Raw genomic sequence first — 21,988 nt, 5'->3', positions numbered from 1 at the left:
GGCTCACCTTGGTGACCATGTTCAATTTTGTATAGTGGATACGACAGAGAATATCTCAGGATTCAGCGCTTAAACCACTAAGGATCAACTGCATGTCACACCTGGATCGGGAACTTTGTTAAAAAAAAAAAAAAATAACAAGAATTAGTCAAATATCCGAGCATCCAAAAAAGCTCTGTGTTTATTATTTATAACATGCATCAAAAGGTCACTGCTCTCAGGATAAATCCATGGGTTCTCCTCTTGTTTAGTACCAAAGGGTTTCTGCTTGGTGATTTTAAATATGATTCCACCCTTTGGCATATATTGTGATTATTGTGATTACAAGGGCTCTAGGGTCGAACACCAGCCAGGTGAACCGGTCTCTTGGTGGAATAGACCCTATTAACACAGTTAGCCTTGGGGTGAATATTGTAAATTCACTTAATATAAGAAAAGGAATAAACTCATACTGTGCATACTGCAAGCTACTAGTGCTAAAGTACTCACGAGATACCTGTAGGTGTTCCGGCTGCGTGCTCCAGCTGTGTAGATAATGGAGAACGAACAAGAAATATGGCCACTTTTCTCTTTATACTGCTTTAACTATTAACAATTTCAAATTCAAGCTATTGACAGATTAGAGCAGTATGAGCTATAAAACAATTTGGAGGTTTGTTACCCCTCCTCCCTGATTTCAAGCCCATCCCACCTTTTTTAATTGCAGTTCTTGCCAAGCACTTGTGAATGAGCAGTATGTCAGGACCACTCTTCCCCCCCATTAGAGAGGTTATGATAGATTTTTGCAGGTGCAGCAATGTTAGGACCTACAGATGGGACATACCGTGATGTGGTAGTAGGCTTAAAATACTTTGGTCAAAGAGCTAAAGTAAATGACCCGTGCTTATGAGAAGATAAACAGATAAGTATTTAACTATAAAATATGTCATGTTGGATGTAGCACTGGGGCTTTTTGTCTTTTGTTCTATACATGAGCTAAAGGAAGACCTGAATTCTACGCTTGGTACGATAAAACATATCGTAATCTGCAAAAAAACAGATCTACTTGTCTCCACAATCTTATTGGAACTCTTCACTACAGAAGCATAAGAGATACTGAAATATAATTGAATTCTTTGCAGAGTTCGGTTAATTTTGATTATTATTGGACAATTGGTTTCTTAACCCATACAGTGCAAGAAGACACTTTATAATATGTCTAGCACTAAAGTCTTCAAAGCAGCATAACACACCAAAACCATATAGTCTATTTCAACCTATTTGATGCTGGATGGGCTTTCATTGCTTTTCATAAACCTTTTTAAGGTATTGGCAGTGATCCATACATATTTATGCCGATTCCAGAAATCTGTGCCTTGGTTTTTTTTTAGATGGTAAAAATACCTGCCAACATTAATAGTTTTTCAGATGTTCCTATTAGAAGCATATGGGTACAGATGACAGAAAAATGGGAGGGTAACCTGGCCGTTTTTAAAGGTCAGAGCACTTCGCTACAGCTTTTAATGTGATTACTTATTCCCTAGGGCAGGGGCGAGGGTTGCGGCGGCAACTCCAAAACTCAGTCATTGAGCCACCTGTGCTGAAGCAGGGATATCCTGAAAACCTGTCCTGTTGGTGGCCCATGAGAATTTGAGTTGGCCACTCCTGCCCTAGAGAGAGTTCAAATCTACTCTGAATATGCTGGTCGGGAGCTTTGATATAAATGTGGGGCAGGGACTTTCCCGATCTGTAAAGGAGACTTTAGCTTTCTACCCGCTTTCCTTTACATTTGCCTTGCAGAAGTCGAGTTTGCTGGGTCATTATGGACACTTTTAATCTGCATCTTTGTAGTCCTTTGGAACCTTTAATTTATAGAGTGAAGGTAAAAGGAGATGATAAAGGTACATGTGGGATGAAACACACATACATATATACGCGGGATAGAACACATCAATTGCAGACCCTCGTCCTGTAGTTGGTACGATTTAATGGTGATTAAGTACCCGTTTCAATTGTAACCTTTGAAGTCATAAAAGACTTCTGGACTGGGTCCACCTCCAAAGCCGAGGTACGAGGCTGGATCTTGCCATTTTTCCAAATCTTTACGTTTTACTTTTACAAAATGTTAAACATTTCTAAATTTGGCTCAAGTCAACAGAGAAGGAAACATACTGTAGATACCAGCTGGGGCTGGTAATACACCAATTGAAGTACTGTATGAATTCTTGCTCACAGCTACAATTTTACTTTCCTTGCCTACAAGTTGCTAGGAGAGTTACATTTACTAACAAGCTGCAGTAAATCTAAATACCATTCTTTGCTCATGAACAGAACAAGTCATGTCAACTTAAATAGTTAAGTGGTGACCTCTTGTGGTCTAGGGAAAGATGCACATGTATATTTATATAGTGCCAACAATGAACACCATGCTTCACGAATGGACTAAAGAATACATGCACATCAGGGGTGGCCAACACCAGTCCTCAAGGGCCACCAACAGGTCAGGTTTTCAGGATATCCCTGCTTCAGCACAGCTGGCTCAATGACAGCCACCTGTGCTGAAGCAGGAATATCCTGAAAATCTGACTTGTTTTATTTATTTATAAAAATGTTTTACAAGGAAGTAATACATTGAGAGTTGCCTCTCGTTTTCAAGTATGTCCTGGACATAGAGTTAAGATGACAAATACATGGTTACAAATACATAGTTACATAAGTGAACAGGGTATACATTATATACAAGACATTGCATCCACAGTTAGAGATAATATATATTATAGGCGTACAGTATAACAGTTACAGACCATATTACAATGTGAGACAGCCTTAGTTTTGAAAGAATTTAGACTGGTGGCGGCTGTGAGTCTCCAGTAAATTGTTCCAGTTTTGGGGTGCACGGTAAGAGGAGGCGGAGCGACCGGATAGTTTGCTGAACCTTGGGACCATGAACAGTCTCTTGGAGTCAGATCTCAGATGATAGGTGCTGCATGTGCTAGGGGTGAAAAGCTTGTTCAGATAGATGGGTAACTTGCCCAGAAAGTATTTGAAGGCAAGAAAGGAAAAGTGAACTTTGCGCCTAGACTCAAGTGATGACCAATCTAGTTCTTTGAGCATTTCGCAGTGATGTGTGTTGTAGTTGCATTGGAGAACAAAACTGCATACTGAATTGTAGAGAGTATCAAGTTTGCTAAGGTGGGTTTGAGGTGCTGAGCCGTATACAATGTCCCCATAGTCGATAATTGGCATTAACATCACTGTGCGATGCGCTTTCTGAGCAGCACTTAGGGAGGATTTGTTCCTGTAAAGTACACCTAGTTTGGCATAGGTTTTGGATGTCAGGGTATCAATGTGCACCCCAAATGTTAAATGGGAGTCGAACCATATACTCAAGTATTTAAAACTAGTAACAGGAGTTAGGGGGGTATTAGCGTTGGTTCTGATCTGGAGCTTAGTCACTGGAAGCTTTAAAAATGTAGCCTTGGTCCCAAATACCATTGTTACAGTTTTGTCAATGTTTAAAAAACGTTTGTTTTGGGAAATCCAATTTTCAAGTCTCAAAAAGTCAGATTGAAGTATGTGTTTAAGGTCGGAGAGGCTATGGCTGTGTGCATACAGGCATACCCCGGTTTAAGGACACTCACTTTAAGTACACTCGCGAGTAAGTACATATCGCTCAATAGGCAAACGGTAGCTCACGCATGCGCCTGTCAGCACGCCCCGAACAGCAATACCAGCTCCCTATCTGTACCGAAGCTGTGCGCAAGCAGGAAGACTATAGAGCCTGTTACACATGTGTTATTTACATCAGTTATGCACATATATGACGATTGCAGTACAGTACATGCATTGATAAGTGGAAAAAGGTAGTGCTTCATTTTAAGTACATTTTCACTTTACATACATGCTCCGGTCCCATTGCGTATGTTAATGCGGGGTATGCCTGTATAAGATTGTGTCATCTGCATACATGTGTATTGAGACTCCATTACAAGCTATAGGAAGATCATTGATGAACACTGAGAAGAGTAGGGGCCCCAGAACAGAGCCTTGCGGGGACGTCACAGGGGATATCCAAGGGGTTGGAGTTAGAGCCTGAGAGAGACATGTTGGGATCTTGAGGACTGGAGTTGTCCACCTCCCCCCCAACCCTTCCCCCGATATAGACGTAACATAGTAAAAGCATCAAACAAAGGAACACTAGGTAAATACTGGAAGTAAACTGCTATTGTAGTACACTATAATATTTATACTGTTTAAGGCAGAAGCCATGTATCAGTCTCCATGTTCAGAGATGTTACATCATACACAAGGCCGTGATAAACCCCAGAGGGGTAAACGATGCATTGGCCATGGGTAACGTAAAGTTCTTCCTATATTGTCAGTTTTGGAAATTAGGTGATTACAGAGCAGTGATTGCTTGATTAAGAATCTCATTCTCCTTTGATTTCCCTAATTTATCTTGGAGGGGGGGGTGTTAAGGGAGAGAGAGAAACAAAGAGTTTTTTGATGTTTCATTGTGCAACCACCAAACGGGATGAGTACAATAATATAAATAAGAACTCTTGAAACGTGCAATCCCGTTACTTTTTTCTTCATCAAGTAAAAAACAAACAGGAAAGCAAAGTACAACACTAAATTTGCTTTTATTTCTATTTTTAAGTAAGGTGGTTATATTTCACTAATTAGCTTGGAATTTTTTAACTTCTGTATGAGGAATAGGCTAAGGTTTTTTTTAAAACCAAATAGCTTCAAAATGATGAAGATATATCTACAGTAATACAGCATAAGATATAGCAAATGTAGACACTTTTAAAATAGCAATGCATTGGCTACAGTCATTAACACAAGGAATGTGTCTTACAGGTGGGAAAGAAGGGTTGATGATCGCGGGAGGGTTTATTATGTTGACCATAACACAAGAACAACAACATGGCAGCGACCTACCATGGAATCGGTCAGAAACTTTGAACAGTGGCAGTCTCAACGCAATCAACTCCAGGGAGCTATGCAGCAGTTCAACCAGCGATACCTCTATTCAGTAATTTCCACCTTTCTACTACCTTGCCCAGAATGCAAAACCTTCCTTTTCTCTTACATCTGCATTCTGTCTGAAGCTGAGGTTTTTACCAGCTCCACCGAGCATGTGTTAAACATCTGAGGCAAAATTCTGATAGCTGTTATGATTAGTAGACTAACCAAACAAACCAAGATAGACTGGCAAAAACTGCATGGCATTAGACCAGTGGTATGTAACCTTTGTTTGAGCACACCCCTGGAGTAATTTTTTTTTAAATCTGGGGCACCCCTGATCATCAGACCTGACTCACGCACCACACTTGCACTCTCTCTCACATGCACAAACCCATCACACTCGCCCCTTTCTCACTCTTTTTATATGCCCCGTTTGTCTTGCTTCATCCGTTCCTCTATAATGCACTTGACATTCACCCCACTTCTCTCATACTCCATACTCACCTTCCACGTTGCCTCACACATACCACTTACCGCCTCTTCTCTTATACCACACCTTCCCCTTCACAAAACAAAGCCCTCACCGCGCGCCTCCTCCCCACACAAAGCCCTCCACCACCTCCTTTCCCACACAAAGCTCGCTCCTTTACCTTCTTGCCTCTCCCACACAAAGACCCCCCCATCCCCACGCTCAGCCATTTTCCCACACAACTAAGATATGTCTGCTGCTCAGTGGGCATGCTCTGCTCTGACTGAAGGCTGTAATAGTCCTTTCCTCTCCCAATGCTGGGCTAAGAGAGTAGAGGTGGATCACCGCCTCAGTCTCCAGACTGAGTGCCCACTGAGCAGTCGACATGTCCTCTGGAAGCCGTTTCACTCTTGGCAGGGGGACGCAACACACCAGGACACTGTGTTAGTCTAAATCAACCCATCTTAAAAATAAATATTTGTGCTGTATTACTGGTTGAAATTAAACATACAAAATCTTCAAAAGGGCTTTGTGAAAAAGTCCTCTGGTGTTGGGAACATAAAGCCCTCCACAAATCAAAAGCCTCCTCGTGCTCTAAATAATATGTATTGAGGTATGTTTAGTGAATAGACCATTTTAGAACTTTCAAAACATCAAGTAACATTTATGAAATGTCTATTTTAGGCGTCAATGTTATCAGCAGAAAATGATCCACTAGGACCTTTACCACCAGGATGGGGTAAGAGAATACAATGTTGACCAAATATCTGTTTGAAACACATGAATCCAGGCAAATTAGATGTTTTTTCTTTCAGAAAGGAGAGTGGATGCTACTGACAGAGTGTACTTTGTGAATCACAATACAAAAACAACACAATGGGAAGACCCTCGAACTCAAGGGTAAGAGTGTGTTTGAATGTATTTGAAACCCCTTTTACACCTGCACTTGAACCACTCAATGAGGTTTCACTAAGTATATGAAAGGAACATTGCATCCAAACAGTCAATTACTAGCTTAAAGGCGCAATCCCGCCTCAACGGTTTGTTTTATTTGAATCAAACCCAGCAAAACTGGAAGATCCAGAATGTCTGAGGTGTGGTGTCGCTCCCGTGGACAGTAGAAAATCTGTGACTTCCTGTCTTTAGCCTGAAGCCATATTTGTACGTTTTTTTTTGTGTCCACCCGGCACAATAATAATAATAATAATAATAAAATAAAAAACCCGGGATTGCTGCTTTAAAATGGAACAAGAGACCTTACCTGTTTCATCGCATTGCTTTATTCCATGTTTGTTTTAAATATTTGAACTCAAAGTGAGCATCACATGCAGCTTTTCCAATGACGCCATGTTTCATTTGTGCATCATGAAGCAGGATGCAACTTTCAGCTTAGTGACCTGTGGGAGTGTGCAGCATGGTGCAGCATGGTGCAGCATGGTGCAGCATGGTGCAGCATGGTGCATCACCTTTATGTATGCTGTAACAAAGGAGGGACAGGGAGTAGGTGGTATGATGCCTTTTATTAGACAAGTAGTTCTGTTACAAGCTTTAAAACATCTCGAGGTCCTGCATCGGGTACAGCAGAAATACAGAAACACAATATTATATACAGTGTTTGTGCACATATATAGTGGCCGCGACGGCGCGCGTGCTGCGAACAAAAGCCCGTACCTCTGAGGCAGGACACGAGCGCGCGATGAAGTACGACCGCGCGCAACAGCTAGGTCACTTGTGCGGTTCATGCAATGAGGGCAAACCGCTCACGTGATGTCACAACCCACCTCCGCGCAAACACTATGTACACACGTCACGCTCTCCGTCGGCAGCCACTATAAACGCGGCCTAAGGGGGATATCTGGTTGCATTGGATGTAGAGAGGAAGTGGGAAATACGAAATAAGATGCGGTAGAGACAGGTGGCCTGGTGTGAATATTAACAGTAGAGACAGAAGGCTTTTCTCTTTTGAAATGTAAAGGCGGCCTAGACAGTATGGAGATGTGAGGGGAGAGTGGAATCGGACAAGACAGTATGTATATAAATATCTATCTATATAATGTAGATATCCAGATAACCCTCTCAAAAACACTGTATATAATATTGTGTTTCTGCCATACCCGATGATGGACTCCGAGAGGTTCGAAAGCTTGTAACATTTAAACTACTTGTTGGTCCCAATAAAATGTATCATACCACCTACTCCCTCTCCCTCCTTTGTTACTACATGAAAGAAACGTCCAACACGGCCACCCACCCTTCTTTGCCACCTATAGTATGGGATTTGAAGCAGAGCATCATTTAGGATTATGAAAATCACTTGATTATTTCACATGCTGCAAAACATGATTAATAATGGAATACAATGTTCCTACAGGAAAGATCGATGCTATTAACTTGCAATTGCAGATTGAACGGTTAGATTATACTTGCAAAAAGGTTATATCCCACAAAATATCCAAATAAAAGTGTCAAATAAAAGTTTTGAGAGTTGCACACTTGCACAAACATCTTTCTAGAAGTGAAGCGGATCTGCACACAGTTCACTGTTCACGTTCTATAGAAGTTAATAACAATATATATTGCAGTTGTACATTAAATCTTAACTAACTTCATACAAATATGGCACTAGCAAGTCTTATTGTCTCATTCGTTCCTTGTTCAATTTACTTACCAAAAAGTTATTTTTGCAACTGCTTTTTTGCTGAAGCAGCCTGGCAGCCCTTGTGTTAGTTTGTTTGAGGAAACTCCTACAGTAGCCATTTTAAAAAAAGGAGTGCACCAAATATAAATGTTGAATATTAGGTTTAATACCAATTAGTAGCTGGGAAAGAGTTTGCTCTGTCTAAGGCTGCGTCCATAGAAGCACCGACAGTGCTCCTCCACGCTGACGCGGAGGCTCAATCAGGAGTGATTGTATGGACTTGCAGGCGAGCCAGCGTGTGCGATCGGGAGGCGGAGCACTGACGTCATGGGGCCAATAGCCCGCGAAGCACCGACGTCGTGACGCTGCTTCGCACCAATTGGGTGTTTCAGCCGACAGCGCGCTCAGATACAATTTCTGATGTTGGATGAAAATCCCCTGCGCCTCAGCACGCCTGCGGACGCTCGCGGAAGCCCCCTCAAGATTTCCTCATCGCGGAGTGTCCGCCCGGCTCAACGCTGTCGGTCCTTCTATGGACTCTGCTTAAATAGTATATTTAGTCACAGGGCTGCAGTTTTAATCTAGAAATGTTGGAAGCTCACATCTACTACTATGTTGCTGATAGGTATGTAATCATATGTTAACTGTGAGTACACGACTGAATTAGGCATAACTAGGTTTCCAGTAGTTAAAGCTATGGGTGTGAATGTCCCTTTAAACCTCAGCTTATTTGAATACTTATTTGAATAATAAGTTCTCAGTGTCTTTGCTCTAAAGTTTGTCACGATAATTATTTTAGGAGCAAAAAGGTTTAGTAAGGTAGAAGTGTAACTGGAGAATAAATCATTTGCAGAATTTGTACAATGTTTAGTGGAAATGGTCCAAGAAGGACACAGGTTAATGGTTCCTCCCTCCCCCACAGTTTACAAAACGAGGATCCTTTGCCAGAGGGCTGGGAGATCCGGTACACAAGAGAGGGAGTAAAATACTTTGTAGATCACAACACAAAGACCACCACTTTCAATGATCCCAGGACTGGAAAGTCATCCGTGTAAGTAATGCAAAGCATGTTTCACATTGCCAATGCTCTGTGGCTACGAGCCTTTTCCTATCAGATGTGATGGTGCTGATCTGTCGCTGCCGCACTGCAAACCCCATTGGAATCAATTGGGCTTTCCGTGCAGTATTTCTCACGTTATAGGCTAAGGCCCAAAGTCTGAGTTGGAAGTGAACCGATCATGTTCCTAGGCACACGCAGGTATATTGACGCAAATAAAATGCTGTGTATTTCAATATCTTCATTTACGGGCTCTTTACTAATATAGAGTCCGTAGCCAATATTATTGGAAAAATGAGATGCCATCTTAATAGCAAACTGTTCTTTTCTTTGTGCAGTATGTGTATATGTAAAACATACTTTTTCTTTCCTGCTTATTTACCTAGCTGCTTTCTTTCACCCGCAGCTCTTCACACTGGCATTTTCACCTGGTGCCCTTTCTGCACTTTCCACATTGCATTGGTAGCACTGACTTAAGTTCTGTAGGTGAATTGCCTTATGACTTCAGTTTTGTTGGTACACAATATTCAAATAAAGACGGTCCAATTGAGAATATATAATGAGGCATGAAGGCCGGATTTCACTAAGACGCAGTGCAGGGTATCGCCCCCTGATCTGCCTTTCAAGCAAGGGGCAGTTAATGCCTGATTGGGGTGTGATACCCTGAATTTCTGCTTAATCCCAGGCCAAGTAATTCTGATCTGTGGTAGGTCATCGTTTTTATAATGTCCAAAGAAATTTCCACAATAAAATCAGACACCGTAGCAAATCTACTAAAACAATGGGTTTTGCGCACCCTATTATCCCTTGACTCACATACCACCAGGTAAGGTTTTCAGGATATCCCTGCTTTAGCACAGGTTTGTTTTACATATACCCATGCAACGCTGATTGAGCCACCTGTGCTGAAGCTGGGATGTCCTGAAAACCTGACCTGTTGGTAACCCTTGAGAACTGGAGTTGGCCAACCCTGAACTATAGACAAAAAAGTTCAACTGTTGCAAAAGTCAGCAGTAATGTATACATACAGTGGTACACACACCTATTGTCATTGTAAAAAATCTTCCTGGCAAGCATTTTGAAATGCAAAGTACGCCAAGTGCAGTGATAACTTATATTGACACCATTTGTAAGACTTTCTATCCCACATACAATTCTGATGAACATAATTATGCAAGATGAGGACCATCAGACAGCCCCCAAAATATACAATAAGAATTTGAACAAGGAGGAAAATAAAGCTGATCAGCAGCTAATTTTATACTGCAGTCTTTTAAGTAATAAAATACAGGCTAACAAAACTTATTAGCTAATTTTGCTCCTCAATTTACTTTACTTTCACAGAACGAAAGGGCCACAGATTGCTTATGAACGCAGCTTTCGGTGGAAGCTTGCTCATTTTCGTTACTTGTGTCAGGTAATTGTTCTTAAAGATGCATTTTAAAAGCCAGAAACAAAGACCTGTGTCTGGTGGCCAAGGATGCTGGAATACATCCATGTTACAATAAACTTGTGTTTATGTAAAATGAAAGGTTCATAAACTTCATCCAGAGATGAGAAGACTCTGCATTTTTCAAGTTGAGAGACACAGATGAAAGGCATAAGCATGTGTTTTCCACCTGCCATCTTCCAGAAATATATTTGGTGGCTACCAAAGGAGTAACTAGGTGTTTTTGTGCCCGGTGCATGTTCCTCTAACTGTGCCCACTCACAGCACAGGGACGCTCGCAGAACAGACATACAGCCACTCCTGCCCCCTCCCCCTGAAGTCATGGAGAGCAGGGGCAGCAAGTGTCTCTGCCTCTCTCCCATCCCAAGCAGCTGCCCACTGCTCCAGCCTCTGCCACCCACTCTGCTCCAGTCCCCAGCCTCTGCTGCCCACTCTCTGCTCCCAGACCCAGCCTGCTTCCCGCTCCCGCAGCCTCTGCCACCCACCCTCTGCTCCCACGTCACTGACCGGCTCTGCACAAACACATCTGTCAGTCAGTGCTGCAGCCGATCACAGCGCCTGATCCTGCTTTGATGTTATGAGCGCGATGTGACCAGCTGCAGCGCTGACTGACAGGTCAATCAACAGACACCAGGGGATTTCTGTACCCTCCCATCAGATTGTGCCCAGGGCAGCTGTCCCACACGCCCCCCTAGTTCCTCACCTACATTTAAAGTTTTTAGTGAATAGGGTTTTTGGGGTAGAGAAGAACAATATTGAAAATACACTGTATGCTTTTGAAAAATACCACTAACGGTGGTCTCCTTAATCATTGGATTAAAAAAAAAGTTGGCATTGTTTTTGAACCATAATTATCTTTGCAGTCCAATGCATTGCCAAGTCATGTGAAGATAACTGTATCCAGACAGACACTTTTTGAAGACTCCTTTCAACAGGTAAAACATGCCTTTCAGGCTTTATTACACAACTTATGTAGTAGTATAATGTTTTGTCAACCTTATTTAAACTGATTCTGAGTTGTGTCTAAGGGCCTCATGCAGAGAGCATCGTTATTTCGAAATTCGCCATTTTTTGTACAAATTCGCGCAGAAACCGGCAGAAAATGGCGAGTTACGAAAAACGCGCCATTTTGTTTTTTCTATTGCTAAAACTCGCCTCGCGGCTGGCGAGAACCTCCATCTCGCCATTTTTAAAACTCTCCGAATGCAGAGAGGTGCAAACGGCATGTAGCGGCTGTTCGCGCCAAGAAAATGGCGCGATTCTCGCATTTTTGCCGCGCCAGGAAAAGAAGGCAAGATGGCGCTCGCCGCCTATAGTAAAGGGGAAAAAAAAGGCGCGAATTTGTTTTTACACGTTTCTGAAGCGCGCATCTCGCCAATTTAAACTCGCCACACGCATCCATGTTAAACATAGCAGAATTCGCACTTTTCTGCATATGGAGAATAAAACTCTCCAAAAAAGCTACTTTTTATGAAATTCGCCAATTTTAAAATTCTATGCTCTCTGCATGAGGCCCTTAGTGGGTAGTTCCCAACCTTTTTTTGGTTAAGGAACCCGAAGTAAAATTCTGAGGAAACCCCCAACCCTCTCTAACAGTGCGTCTGAGATCAGATGCATTGTCAATTCTTCTGTATTTGATACAATTTTCAAATGACCAGAACATTGCAGGGAGCCATTCAGGGATGTCCGGGGAACACCAGAGTTCCACAGAACCCTGGCTGAAAAACACTGGAAGTATAAACATATTGCAGGACAAGGGAATTTGCCTTTTACCAACATATACAGTAGTTCTCAAATTACAGCTAGAGTAAAATAACATACTTCAAAATTAGGGGGAAATTGATTCTTGGTTAAACACTTACACAGATTGTAATGTATCAAAATATGGGACTGAAGGTCGTAATACAACAAATCATTTTGATGTTCCTTCAGAATAGGGTCTAACTCAAAACTACAATGTCCATACCACATTTAGGTATGAACCACACAATTGAAATGGGGAAAAAACTAATATGGTAGATTAAAACGAATTGCACTGCTGGGAGGAGTGGCTCAGTCAGTAAACACGGACGCTACACTATAAACAATGGCGCAGTGTGAATAAGGAAAAAGGGGACTCTAGTTCAATCCCCTTTTGTGATTACAGTACAGGCAGTCCTCGGTTATCCGACACAATGCGTTACTCAAAATGGCGTTGGATAGCGAAACGTTGTAAAGCGAAACACGTTTTCCCATAGGAACACTGTTTAAATGAAAGGTTCTCTTCCTGAAGGCATTTTTAATGCTAAAATCCACCAAATATTTTACGCAGACAAGATATAAAAAAAGAGAAAAATAACCTTGCATCCACTCATACACAATGAATGGTCACCATAAGCCAGTTTATAGCGCAATATGTGCCGTAACTGACGGTGCTCACGGGTGAGAGATAATAATACGACTGATAGAGAAAAGAACCCGTTTGGAGCACTCAGATATACCGTGATAGAAATAACATTTTATTGAATGACATAAAGAACATTAAAAAAACAGTACAAGATAATTAAAAAATTGGCAAGGACCAAGGAAACACTGATGTGAAATAGAAAAGGTAAACCAGGACTTGGTCACCAATACTAAATGAAAACAATTATGGAATCACCTGAAACCACATAGATGTGACAATAAGGCTAATAATGCTAAGATAGCCCTAAATCAGTGGGTGTAAAATAGCAAATTCCAAGATGTAAAGGAGTGCATACAGTATAACTGGACAATTCTGCACTGATATTGACTAATAGCCCAGTTGATAAATCTTCCACATAAAATCTAAGTATATAGCAGGTGAGGGTAAAGAGCAATCCAAACCTACACAATAGTAACAGTCTGTAGGTTGACAATAAGATATGCAGCACCCACATAAATTATATAGTGCATATACTGTATTATATATATATATATACACAAACAACTTTGCAAAGCGTCGTAAGAGCGTTGGATAAGCCGTTTTGGCTTTGTAAAAATGAACATAGGTATGCATTGCATAGCGTTGGATAAGCCATTCGTTGTAAAGCGAAGCGTTGTAAAACGAGGACTGCCTGTATAAACTTTGCCATATAATTAAATATTGTGAACTACAGATTTGTTTATATGCTCATAACTGTATTAAATATATATTAAAAAAATGTATTATTATTTTTGAAATGTCAAAGACTTGACTGTTGCTTTTAATTTTTTATTGCACAGATCATGGCATTAAAACCATATGATTTAAGAAGACGGTTATATGTCATGTTCCGAGGTGAAGAAGGTTTAGATTACGGAGGCTTGGCCAGGTAACACTTTTATTTCTAGGTGCATATTCTTTTCTAATGAAATATGTGACACAAAGGAAAATCGTTATAACTTGAAAATCCAAATGATTTGCCAGCAGGCGCCACAAGAGAGAATATTTCTGGCTGGACGTAGTTTGGAATTAGAGAGCCATAAATATGCCTTAGTATTACATATTTGTCTGATGCACATAGCCAATTGACTTCAAACTATCTTTGTACTAATAGAGTAAGATCATTATATTTTCCAAACCCATTTACTACGATTTTGTGGAGACAATAAGTGTAATTTATGCCAGAACATACTTCTATCTAACTTCATTAGCTTGTATGTGGTGTATCCGAGACTAGATGCAATATTCTATTTGTTATATATTCGTTTTGCACTTTCACTTAGCAATATATTATTGTGGTTTCCGGTAGCTAATTATATATATCATGTATACTTGTACAAATATTTGTGCTGGTTTCTAAAAAGAAAAAGCACACGCTTTAACAAAGTAATTTCTAACTGTGACCTCGTTGACCTATGCTTGTTTTCAGAGAGTGGTTTTTCCTGCTTTCCCATGAAGTACTGAACCCGATGTATTGCTTATTTGAGTACGCAGGCAAGAGCAATTACTGCCTGCAAATTAATCCAGCATCAACCATCAATCCTGATCACCTGTCCTATTTTTGTTTTATTGGCCGCTTTATTGCAATGGTCAGTCTATCTACTGGTTTATTACATTTTGTTCTGCAGTAAACCCATTTGTCACATTACAGTATGTACATAATACAGCATTGGGTGTACTGTAGGGGGCCATTTGCTGCAAATATGTCCTTCCTCTGGATTAATATAAATAGAACTAGACCTATTGGATTAGTATTTTGATGGACACGTCTTTCCAACCTAATCTACTACGTAACTATTTCTAAAACTGATGCAACTTATTCAGTGCATAGATGTTTGTGGGGAGATAAAAACCATTTGGCACAGTCTTAAACCACTTTCTTTCGCAAACTCATATCTTGAGCACAACAGACAGTGGATTATCTGACTGGATCTTCATAATTTTGCCATAACTGCTATGCCAAAGGAGGGTCACCCAATTTTTTTTGTATGATAATTACAATACTAAGACATTAACTTTGGCTAAAAGAAATTCTGTAAGTTTCACTTTTTTTTTAAGGAATGGCTTGCATAGTTCTGCATTCAAACGTTAATATTTAATACTAATTTAAGAGATCTTAAAATGGTGGTTCTTAGTTGGGTTTCCTCCTATTCTGATGTACTTGCCAACAGTCAGGGAACATATATTTTAAACCTTTTTTTCTCTCTACTGTTTACATTAAAAGTAGGATACATGTTCCCCTAAGTTTTACAGGAATGTAAAATAGATCTGCCCTTCACTTCCCCAAATAAAACTAGATAATAATGTTAACTGGGCTCATGGTAAATGAGAATAAAAATTGTAACTAGTCTTAAAAAAAAAAAACTTTTCATTTTTCGGGTTGTGTGTTTTTTCAGCACACAAGGAAGGATATGCCAACAAGAGCATTGACTGCTGCTATTGATGAGTTAGGCCCTCAAATGACCTTGATTTTGTTTTGTCTTTAGGCATTGTTCCATGGCAAGTTCATTGACACAGGCTTCTCTCTTCCATTCTACAAGCGAATGTTAAGCAAGAAACTCACCATCAAAGACTTGGAATCCATTGATCCTGAATTCTACAACTCCCTCATATGGATCAGGTTAGTAAATAAAAATCGCCATCTTCTATATGTGACTATTTCTGCTATAAAATGGTTCTCCATCTGTTTCTTCTCTATAGGGACAACAACATTGAAGAATGCAACTTGGAGATGTACTTTGCTGTGGACATGGAGATACTGGGCAAAGTGACATCCCATGACCTTAAACCCGAAGGAGCCAACATCCTTGTTACTGAGGAGAACAAGGAAGAATATATTGGGTAGGGAGATAGAGTATATACAGTATCATTATTTGGTCTACAAAAATCTTTGTGGTTTCAAGTCTGCATAAAAGATATGTACTCTAATAGAATGTTAAATATTTATCAATGTAATAGGTAAATGGTTTCATACTTAAACTGCTGTCAGATGTACAACGTACCAGAATGTATATACTTATTACAATGTATTAGGGGTATTATAAATAGTGAAAAGTAATAGTATATAGTCAACATACTGTACGTATTACTTCTGAAGCATCTGACTATCTCCATATGAAGGATCTTCTTTTGCCAACTCATGCTAGATTTAGTGGGGTATCCCATATTGTGGCTTTTATACACCTGCATTAAATAAAGAAGTGTGGGTTAGCATGTATAGTTTTGCCTACCTTTTTTTTTTTTTACATTAAATGTGACGCTAAAATTTCAACTCTGTACTTCATTTAAAAGCATACATGTACTGTAGTTAATCAGATATATTCCTTAACTACTGGATAAGAGGATGAACTAAATATTTAGGATTTGGATGTTCCGTTTTAGTAAACATGTAAAAAATATATTATCATGGGCATGTATAGGAAATATTCTATTTACCTTTCACTCTCTTCCCTTTTAGTTTAATGGCAGAGTGGAGATTTTCCCGTGGCGTTGAAGAACAAACCAAAGCATTTCTCGATGGCTTTAATGCAGTTGTCCCACTTCAGTGGCTACAGTACTTTGATGACAAAGAGTTAGAGGTATGACATGTTAAAAAATACATATATATATATATATATATATGAAAACACAAAAGAAAAAGAAACCTCTAAAATAGCACTCAGACAAATAATTGCAAAAATATAAAGGGTACTTTAATTAAATCCAAAAGATAACAGAAAAACAAACAGCTGACCAATGAACCCGCCTGACTATAATAGATTAGTGGACAAGAGAAAATAACAAAAGTTAATATATACAAAACCCAATAAAAATACAAGAAAAATTGATGCCCCAAAGAATAGACCTAACTCACTGAGGGAAAAGGTAATTTCCTGCAGTGAAGTAAATCAGACCGGCCGGTCCCAAGGAATATTACTGGCTAGAGGACATCATACAAAAAGGTCAAAAATACAAACTAACAAAAGCATACAATCAAAAGAAAACCATGGTGCTGAATTGATGACAGTTGGAGTGTAAAAAACACTATAATAAGCTAGTTGCAGTACAGATGATGTTAGTAAAAGGCATACATATACAAAACTTCATTTAGTAACCCAAATACATAAAAATGCAAATAAGATGGGGAAACAAATGAGGGGTAAATAATCTGAGATACTCAGCTCCTGGGAAAATGAAGTACTGCAACCATCAAACAGCACAGCACAGTCCACTATTAATGTCCAAGGATATAGGACATTGATGAAGGTTCAAAATAGAACATAGGCAGGCAGGGTCAGCAGCAGCAAAAATTAAAATTAGCCCACTAACGCGTTTCGCCCGCAAAGGCTTCCTCACGAGTGGTGCTAAGGCTATGTCTCAAGAGCGTTTAAATAGGCAGGAGATTAACTCAAAATTCGCGCCAAAAAACAGTTAGTTACAGATGCATTCAATTGCCTCATCAATTCTATCTCTCCGGTATTATTACAGCACTCAGCAGCTGCGTATAGTCCCGCGAGACTTCAATCCGTGCATTGCACATGCACAGTGGACATATAGTTGTTGCGCCCGCCATCTTGTTTGTGGGCTGTAGCATTATTTTGCCCATAATGACGTCACAGTCTCGCGAGAAGTGCGCAGCTCGCACATGCGCAAATAGTTTGGTGATTGATGATATAGTACATGCGCATCTGCACCATTACTCCAGCGGCCGCAGATGCGCATGTACTATATCATCAATCACCAAACTATTTGCGCATGTGCGAGCTGCGCACTTCTCGCGAGACTGTGACGTCATTATGGGCAAAATAATGCTACAGCCCACAAACAAGATGGCGGGCGCAACAACTATATGTCCACTGTGCATGTGCAATGCACGGATTGAAGTCTCGCGGCACTATACGCAGCTGCTGAGTGCTGTAATAATACCGGAGAGATAGAATTGATGAGGCAATTGAATGCATCTGTAACTAACTGTTTTTTGGCGCGAATTTTGAGTTAATCTCCTGCCTATTTAAACGCTCTTGAGACATAGCCTTAGCACCACTCGTGAGGAAGCCTTTGCGGGCGAAACGCGTTAGTGGGCTAATTTTAATTTTTGCTGCTGCTGACCCTGCCTGCCTATGTTCTATTTTGAACCTTCATCAATGTCCTATATCCTTGGACATTAATAGTGGACTGTGCTGTGCTGTTTGATGGTTGCAGTACTTCATTTTGCCAGGAGCTGAGTATCTCAGATTATTTACCCCTCATTTGTTTCCCCATCTTATTTGCATTTTTATGTATTTGGGTTACTAAATGAAGTTTTGTATATGTATGCCTTTTACTAACATCATCTGTACTGCAACTAGCTTATTATAGTGTTTTTTACACTCCAACTGTCATCAATTCAGCACCATGGTTTTCTTTTGATTGTATGCTTTTGTTAGTTTGTATTTTTGACCTTTTTGTATGATGTCCTCTAGCCAGTAATATTCCTTGGGACCGGCCGGTCTGATTTACTTCACTGCAGGAAATTACCTTTTCCCTCAGTGAGTTAGGTCTATTCTTTGGGGCATCAATTTTTCTTGTATTTTTATTGGGTTTTGTATATATTAACTTTTGTTATTTTCTCTTGTCCACTAATCTATTATAGTCAGGCGGGTTCATTGGTCAGCTGTTTGTTTTTCTGTTATCTTTTGGATTTAATTAAAGTACCCTTTATATTTTTGCAATTATTTGTCTGAGTGCTATTTTAGAGGTTTCTTTTTCTTTTGTGTTTTCATATTTAACTTTTCCTCAAGCACCACCTACAGTTTATTTTTTCTATCTGTTATAATTATCTCAGGTATATTTTTCCTGATTTAAGTAGGTTATTTAGACATTGCATTAATCTTTTGGAAGTGATGCGGTATTCATTTTTGTGTCTTTGATATATATATATATATATGTGTTTATGGGGCAGGAAGAATAAGTAATATTAACATGTGATTAGAAGAGTGGTCGGAGATGCAAAAAAATATATATTTGAAGTTTGGAACTCCACAAAAACCTGGGTCAGTGGGTTATTGTGAAATATATATATATTTGAAAGGATCGCGTGGAAATGTTTAATGGTGCAGTGCAATCTCCTTCCTGTTTTTGATTAGCTCATATGCAAAGACGTTGGCAGCGCCAATTTTCTCCTTCCTAAAGAATACGTTGCATGCAACATGTCTGGTATTGTACTCTGGTACAATATCTCCCCTGTGTATTACTAATGGGGTCATGCATCAGAAGACCTTACAGAAATGTAGTGGAAAAAGAACGGCTATGTATTCTACAGTCTACAGTTAAATGTACAGATTTAGTAAATCTTAGTGTCCTCGATGCCATGTGACCACGGCACCAAAGGATTAATGTTGAAGGGGGTCGCATTCAGAAGCACGGACCCCCACAGCTCCATCGTGGCAGCACTGCCCCCGGCGGAGCACAGAAAGTCTTGCTACATCTACTTATTTTCCATGCTGGAGCTTGGGATATTCCTGCTGCGTTATCACTGCCACTGTGACCGTTACGAACAGCTAGGACTTACCCGACATCTGCAGCTCTCTCCTCTCCCTGCTTCATCCGGCTGCGTCCACGTGGCGGCTTTCAATTTGACTTTCGAGCGCAGAGGAGGGTCACATGACCAATAACAGTACACAGTATGGTCTAGGACATTTGGGTAAGGCCGATTTGCCGCAACCAAATCTCTACCGGAGTTTAGCTGCTACTCCCCTCACAGACCTCGCGCTGCCAATTAAATCCCTAATCTTAACACTACCCCCTACCCTAAAACCCCAAATTAACTTACCTTGGCGAAGCATCCGAGTGTCCAGCGACTGCAGCGGATGGTCCCTCTGCCGGCGGAGATCAAATGTCCGATTCCGTACACAGTTTATGTTAATGCATCAGATGGCCGCACTTTGTTAGACCTCTTTGGTTACAGAAATATATTACATTCTTGTATTTACACATGTAAAAAAATGTAAAAAAATGTAAAAAAACAAAAAAAAAAAACAAATTTCCAAACTATAATTAGTTCTAGTCAGATGTAATTTAAAATGAGAATGTAGGGCTAATGTGGATGTGTATCTCAGGTGATGCTCTGTGGCATGCAGGAGGTGGATTTATCCGACTGGCAGCGGAATACGGTTTATCGTCATTACACAAGAAATAGCAAGCAGATCATTTGGTTCTGGCAGGTAATTACACTCTTCTGTACGTCTTATTCAGATATCATTTCATAGTTCACAAAGTTTTCTCCTGCTGAATATCCATAGCTCCGGTAAATATCAAACATACCTGTGTTAAGATATCTAACTACAATCGTATCCGAAGTGTTTTTGGAGGAATTATTGTATTTTGCCTCAAGCATTACAAATAATTAGTTTTGTTTTTTTATCATTTGGTTTAATTTAAAAAAAAGTGGTTATTGTACAAGTCATATGTAAGAAAATATCTGAAGAATGTCTGGCTCATCGGTGACCAACTTATCCTGTCTAATAAAAGGCATTTTGCCTCATACATCCTTGGAGGCGATTGTGAAATAACTTTCAATATACACTGCTATATAGAAACGCACAAACTCACCAGCGTGTTATCTGTGAGATTCTGATTTGTGAAAAGAAAATGCAATATATGCCACTTTATTAAATAGAATCACATGGCAGACAAGCTAAAAAATAAACAGAACTTATTATACCAGTGTTACAAATGCAACCATGGAGTGAATCCACGAAAGTATATTGTGGCTATGCAAAAGTAATTGCATTATCCCTTCTCTGCCATGTTACTCACCCTTCTGGTAGCAAAGAGGTTGATGTGAACGTCAGAGCATGTAATCCAACAAGACCATGCGGTATGTTGGTGAATATCAAGATCCACAAAAGGGTGCTACGCTTTACCACGCATTTACTCCCTTCATACAGGATCTGGGCTTAAGTGAGCACAGATAAATGATTTGTAGGATATTTGACATGAAAATAACCAGGATCTGATTTGCGTATCACTATGAAATATTTGTACTATTTGTTGCTCTTTACTTTCCAGTTTGTGAAAGAAATGGACAACGAGGTCCGGTTACGGTTGATGCAGTTTGTCACTGGTACCTGCCGATTACCTCTGGGAGGCTTTGCAGAGCTGATGGGTAAGGTGTATAAAATGCTATTTCAAATCGCAACCCGAGGGAAAAGTGTAACAACTGTTATTTTAATATGAGACATACAAAAAATAGAACAAACTAGCACTTGCCCTGTCTACTCTAATTCAGATGGTGATCCTGCATCTATACCGCTAGCTGCATAAGCCTGATGAAGGGGCCAGGGAGCCTTGAAACGTTGCTCTATTGTGCACATAAATGTGTCTAACATTTTCCTTTCCCTGTGTGCGCTGACTTTTTCTGTATTGCTGCTTTTTTTTTGATACTTGGTGAGATCAAAAGGAAAACACAACTTCCATTTCCTTTGAATTACTTTTTGCGTGCTGATTTAGTATGTTTTTTTTATTTTATTTTACTATAGGAAGCAATGGTCCTCAGAAGTTCTGTATTGAGAAGGTTGGCAAAGAAACATGGCTACCCAGAAGTCATACATGGTAAGTTGAAAGACTTGCACATTACCAATTTAAACCATAAATAATCAATATGAAATTACAATTTGTGATCCTACTCCATTATTTTAATGATGTGGGGCAATACCCTTCAAGCAAATGCCTTACTAGCTTTCTTCTTCAAATAAAATGGCATACAGTATTTGGAATTCATCCCCTCTGCATGGATATTTAAAAGGTGCAATTCCACAGTCTGCCAGCAGCCGTGTGGAGGCGCGCGGAGGCTGAGGGAAAGCGTTTGCTTTCCCTGGCCTTAGTACGCTCGCTGTCCGGGAGCGTGTCTATGGGCGGGGCAGTACCGTCACGGAGCTGGTTCACCCTCATTGGGAAACCCGCACATGTGACTGCCTATCGCGCGATAAATCACTTAACTGATTCCTCGCGCTTCCGCCCACACCCCATATATACACGAT

General features: G+C 40.1%; 1 protein-coding gene across 5 annotated transcripts in view; it reads left to right on the top strand.

The window, feature by feature from the left end:
* Window positions 1–21,988, top strand: part of WWP1 (WW domain containing E3 ubiquitin protein ligase 1) — a 133,332-nt gene that overhangs the window by 106,573 nt on the left and 4,771 nt on the right. For all 5 annotated transcript variants that reach the window (XM_075582981.1, XM_075582976.1, XM_075582978.1 and 2 more), the window contains exons 10-23: window positions 4,843–5,017; window positions 6,104–6,158; window positions 6,235–6,319; window positions 8,980–9,108; window positions 10,459–10,531; window positions 11,428–11,499; window positions 13,790–13,878; window positions 14,419–14,578; window positions 15,476–15,609; window positions 15,690–15,830; window positions 16,447–16,567; window positions 20,066–20,170; window positions 21,018–21,114; window positions 21,488–21,560. In XM_075582981.1, the coding sequence (XP_075439096.1) occupies window positions 4,843–5,017; window positions 6,104–6,158; window positions 6,235–6,319; window positions 8,980–9,108; window positions 10,459–10,531; window positions 11,428–11,499; window positions 13,790–13,878; window positions 14,419–14,578; window positions 15,476–15,609; window positions 15,690–15,830; window positions 16,447–16,567; window positions 20,066–20,170; window positions 21,018–21,114; window positions 21,488–21,560 (1,509 nt within the window). The remainder of the gene's footprint in view (window positions 1–4,842; window positions 5,018–6,103; window positions 6,159–6,234; window positions 6,320–8,979; window positions 9,109–10,458; window positions 10,532–11,427; window positions 11,500–13,789; window positions 13,879–14,418; window positions 14,579–15,475; window positions 15,610–15,689; window positions 15,831–16,446; window positions 16,568–20,065; window positions 20,171–21,017; window positions 21,115–21,487; window positions 21,561–21,988) is intronic.

The sequence above is a fragment of the Ascaphus truei genome, chromosome 2, assembly GCF_040206685.1.
Source record: "Ascaphus truei isolate aAscTru1 chromosome 2, aAscTru1.hap1, whole genome shotgun sequence".
Classification (NCBI taxonomy): domain Eukaryota; kingdom Metazoa; phylum Chordata; class Amphibia; order Anura; family Ascaphidae; genus Ascaphus; species Ascaphus truei.
Note: the sequence above shows the minus strand (reverse complement) of the source record. Positions and strands in the feature narration are given on the sequence as shown.